The sequence below is a fragment of the Penaeus monodon genome, chromosome 3, assembly GCF_015228065.2.
Source record: "Penaeus monodon isolate SGIC_2016 chromosome 3, NSTDA_Pmon_1, whole genome shotgun sequence".
NCBI classification, from domain to species: Eukaryota; Metazoa; Arthropoda; class Malacostraca; order Decapoda; family Penaeidae; genus Penaeus; species Penaeus monodon.
The window spans coordinates 43862773-43867772 of NC_051388.1; the positions used below are offsets into that span (position 1 = coordinate 43862773).

At 32.5% G+C, this 5000-nt stretch overlaps 1 protein-coding gene across 1 annotated transcript in view; it reads right to left on the reverse strand.

The window, feature by feature from the left end:
- Window positions 1-204: 204 nt before the first annotated feature.
- Window positions 205-5000, reverse strand: part of LOC119586478 — a 5465-nt gene continuing 669 nt past the window's right edge. The window contains exons 1-5 of the mRNA XM_037935219.1: window positions 4983-5000; window positions 4428-4525; window positions 2115-2230; window positions 1277-1383; window positions 205-854 (exon numbers count right to left, since the gene is read on the reverse strand). The exon at window positions 4983-5000 is cut by the window's right edge and continues 669 nt beyond it. Coding sequence (XP_037791147.1) covers window positions 348-854; window positions 1277-1383; window positions 2115-2230; window positions 4428-4525; window positions 4983-5000 — 846 coding nt within the window. The 3' untranslated portion in view covers window positions 205-347. The remainder of the gene's footprint in view (window positions 855-1276; window positions 1384-2114; window positions 2231-4427; window positions 4526-4982) is intronic.

Genomic DNA, 5000 nt, shown 5'->3' on the forward strand with positions numbered 1-5000 from the left:
TCATTCTTAAACAACAGACATGAAAACTATATCAGGCACTCCATCTCATATATTGTTTTATTATCTAGAAGACACCTTAACAGAAAAAAATCCTTACTAAGAAAATTTATAATGTACAGAGGCTGCTGTTCATTATTTACAGTATTTCTTGAGCTTATGAAAACAATAATCTTTTTAGAATTCATATACAGGATATATCTGTCTAGCTACCGGTTAGTAAGAAATAAAAAGAGTCACTTAAAATAGTTTTTGAAAATGCACTTTTGGCTGCATTTGCATTGCATCCATATATGCAAGTTGCTTTTGCTCTTATAAATTTCCTGCAGCCAACAAAAAGATACAAGCTTTCATGAACAGCACAGACTCTCGTTCTGTTTTAAGACTGAATTACACATCAGGTTAAACAGCATCGTAACGAGGTCAGAGGCCGTCTCGTCTCCAGCGTGGTGGATGTCTCTGCACTGCAGCCGAGGACCTGTGTAAGCCTCGTCGCCAGCCAGGTCTCGACGGTGAAGTTCGTTGCACTCATCGATCTCCGCCAAGTTGATCGGAAGGCTCGAGTCCCACCACCACAGGCCCGGCGTGGACGTTCCAGGGATCAGATGGTCCCGGAACGACCTAGAAATGTGTCCTGGTCTGTGGTCGTCCCAAAACGAGTGTAGCTCTTTGTCCTGTCGCTCTTCGCTGCGAAGAACACCTTGATTCCGACTGTGTTTCTGTACCTCTTGAAGAAAGGTTTTCTCGCTCCAGTCGAAGTTAGGAACGTTGATGATTGAGTGGCCCACGTTAATCATGGCGGCATGGGGCTTCGGGCGACTCTGGGGCAGCACCAACACCCTTGTGGACCGCGAGATCTGTTAGTGAATTGCGTTTGATCACTTGATAACCGATACCGAGTCAATCGCAACAGATACTGGCTTAATAGCTCCATGGTTTGATGTACCTCCGTCCAATTTCAATTTCACCACTAGATCTGGAGTCCTCCGATTCACCAAATCACTTTTAATGAAAGGTAATGATGTGGTGCTTAAAGCAGAAATTTTATCTAAGTATATGTAAGTACAAATATTAAGTCAGGTGATTAGAATGAAAAAGCGACTCGGCGAATCGTAGAACTAAGAGGAATCGGGGCGTTTCCAGCATTTCCTTTCTTGAAATCGGACGTATTGTGATACTCCTTGTGCACGAAGCTAATATTTATAACACAATTAAAGTATCATCAGCATGATCTTTGTAATAATAATGGCAGGGATAGTTGCGACCGGCCGTGCCTTACCTTCACAACATGAGGCACAACTGCCTTGTGCATCTCGAATAACCCGTCCAGAAGCTCAATGATATTAGCTTCTTTCATGTGCCTTTGCAACATCCACGATGTATAACCTGAGGGGGAAACTTTTATGTAAGGTTGTACATTACTTACTCTCAAGGAAGCATATATGGTCTCAGAAAATAAAGAAGAAATAGAATCTGTATCCGAGGGCTATGCTAAGGCTCACTCAGAAAGGACCACTGTAGAAATGTTTGCTGATTATCTATTTGTCTTTTTCTTAACTGCAGAATCTACTGCCTGATTATTCTCGCAATATACGCCCATTACAGATATATAATTGAAAGGTTGAAACCGGATTCCATCTCATTATACACTTTAACGTGTGTTAGATACAATTACAAATATATCCATATATCCCTTCTCTCTTCTCTCTCTCTCTCTTCTCTCTCTCTCTCTCTCTTCTCTCTCTCTTCTCTCTCCTCTCTTCTCTCTCTCTGTCTTATCTCTCTCTCTGTGCTTCTCTCTCTCTCTCTCGTCTTTCTCTCCTCTCTCTTCCTCTCTCTCTCTCTCTCTCCTCTCCTCTCCTCTCTCTCTCTCTCTCTCTCTCTCTCTCTCTCTCTCTCTCTCTCTCTCTCTCTCTCTCTCTCTCTCTTTCATAAATCTAAAGTGCAGTGGGCCAAGAGTGTCTAGAACATCATCAGTAGAGTGTGTTCTCAGTTGCTGAAAAAAACAGAGATCTATAAAACAAACTGCATATACATTTATTCCATTCAAAACCCATCACCTTGATCCATTTGCCCCGCACGCGACACAGCACACAGCAACCACCAGCAAGGCTAACCTAGGATCAGAATGTCTGGCAGAGGGTCGGCTCCGTCTGCCCAGCGGCGGAGTTGCGTCACTTCCGCTTCGTCTGGAAGTCTGGAAGGTCTTCCCATCTCCACGAACACTCGGAAACTGAGAAACAAGTTACATAATCAATGAGAAACAAATTACGTAACCAATGAGAAACAAATTACGTAACCAATTTGTGTGAAAAGATGTGGAGCCTTGGTGTATCTGTTGCTTTTTTTTCAGACGATTTTGTCATGAGTTTCTGTTTTTTTTTTTTGTTTTTTTTTGGGGGTGTTGCTTTGACATTCTTTGATGGTGGTGTTAATAATGATGATGACGAGGATGACAGTGATTGCAATAAACGTAAGTTGAACCTCCTTCATCTCAAATTGTTTCCTTCGACAGTTCTGATTTATCCGTCAAAAATATAATTAATAATGATTATAAAATAGAAACAAATGATTTTATTTTTTTTTTTGGATTCGAACGTTTAATGTTAATGATGAGGATGATGATAATATTAATGGAAATAATGATGATAGCAATAATGATAACGATCCCAATAATAATAACAATAATAATAATAATAATAATAATAATGATAATAATAATAATAATAGTAACAATAATGATAATAATAATAATAACGAAGATATAATTAATACAAAAATAACACAAGAATAATAAAAGTATAATAAGTAAAATAAAGAGAAATAATAAATACAAGACATTGTGCTACTCATTAATATAAGACAATTGATAATAACAATAATAATAAACAATAACGACAGTGAAATAATGATAATAATTAATAACAATAATGATAATATAATAATATATAATATATAATAATATAATATATAAATATGATTTGATGATATGATGAAAAATTTATAATACATGAAAGATGATAATAATAATAATGTAATGATATGATGATTAAAGAATGATATAATAATAATAATAATAATAATATAATAATAATATGATAATATTAATAATATAATACAATAATAATAATAATAATGATATTAATAATAAGATTTAAATTTTGTGATAATAATATGATTAGTTTTATATATGATGAATAAAAATATAAGAATAATAACAGTAATAATGATAATAGATATGATGATGATGAAGATATATGATGAGATATGAGATGAATGATGATGATGATGATAATAATAGTAATAATCATTATTTATATTATATATTAATATTATATATATTATATATGATAATAATAATGATGATGATGATAATAATAATAATAATAATAATAATAATAATAATAAGAAGAAGAAGAAGAAGAATGATAATAATAATAAGAACAACAACAACAATAATGGCAATATGATAATGATAATAACAATGATAATATTATCATCACTGTTGATAATAATGATAACAATAATAATAAATGATAATGACAATAATGATAAGAGTAATTATAATAATAATAATGATAATGATAATAACAATAATAAAAATGATAATAACAACAATAGCGACAATGATAACAATAATAGTGTTAATAATTAAAATGATAATGATAATAATGATAATAGTAATTATAATGATAATAATGCTAATGATAACAATAATAATGATAATAATAATAATAATAATAATAATAATAATAATAATAATAATAATAATAATAATAATGATGATAATGGTAATAATAAAGATAATGATGAAGATAATAGTGATAACGATAATGTTAAATGCTAATGTGAGCATTCTTAACAATAATGGCAATGATAAAGATGGTGATGATTATAAGTATAATGATAGGTTGCAGAAATGTTATCATTAATGTTATCATTACGGCAATTACTAATATTTCATGATAATGAAGTATTAATGATTACAGTCATGATATCAGCGATATTGATAATTACTTTCACTTTAATCAGTAGCACAACACCACTTGTTATAGTATCATTATTATTATGATTATTATTACTATTATTATTAGTATCACCATCACCATGACCGGTTTCATTATCATTACCATCTTATCATCGTTATCATCATCACCACTGATATTGTCATCATCTGTATCATCATCATTATCATTAGTATTTTATGACGATGATCATCATCACCACTATCGTAAACACCGTCAGTATTAACGTTATCATCAGTATCACCATCAGCACCATTATCATGATCAGTATCACCATCACTACCACCACCCTTATCATCATTATTAATATTAATATTTTCTTGTGTCTACGCACAATAATCTGAGTTTTTTTTTTCTTTGTTTTTTTTTTTTGTAACATTAACACACTTTTAATTTGCAATTTACCTCATGGTGATAAGGAGGCCGTCAGCAGCAGCAGAAGTGACTCTCATGTCCTGGTGTCGAAAATCCTGTCTCGTGACTATTTTCGCGTAACTCCACGTCTGGTTCGGGTACCTGGGCTTCAGTGTGCATATGAATAACAGAAGATTAATGATTTGTTTAGAGATAATTTCACATAACATACAGGCACATCTACGCTTAATAGATATATACTTACATCAAAAAAAAAATCAGCGTTAATAAGCTGATGACAGTATATATCTATTGCATGGTATTTTTCACTATACACTCTCATAAGCCTTTGTGTCACTATGTTATCATTCACATATTCAAAAACTATTGTGCATTTCTCTTTGTAGTTCATAATAGTAATATTGAGTTAATGAGCATCTACATGTAAGAAATGTTCCAGAGGAACATTTTATTTTCTCTAATAAAAATAGGATCCACACTGTTCACTTTGAAATATAGTAATGTATGTGATTGACAATAATGTTGCATCTTATAAGCATATTGTGTGACGTTAAGAGTATGAATGTCGTGTAATATGCATCTTACCTTAACTTCAATCCGATA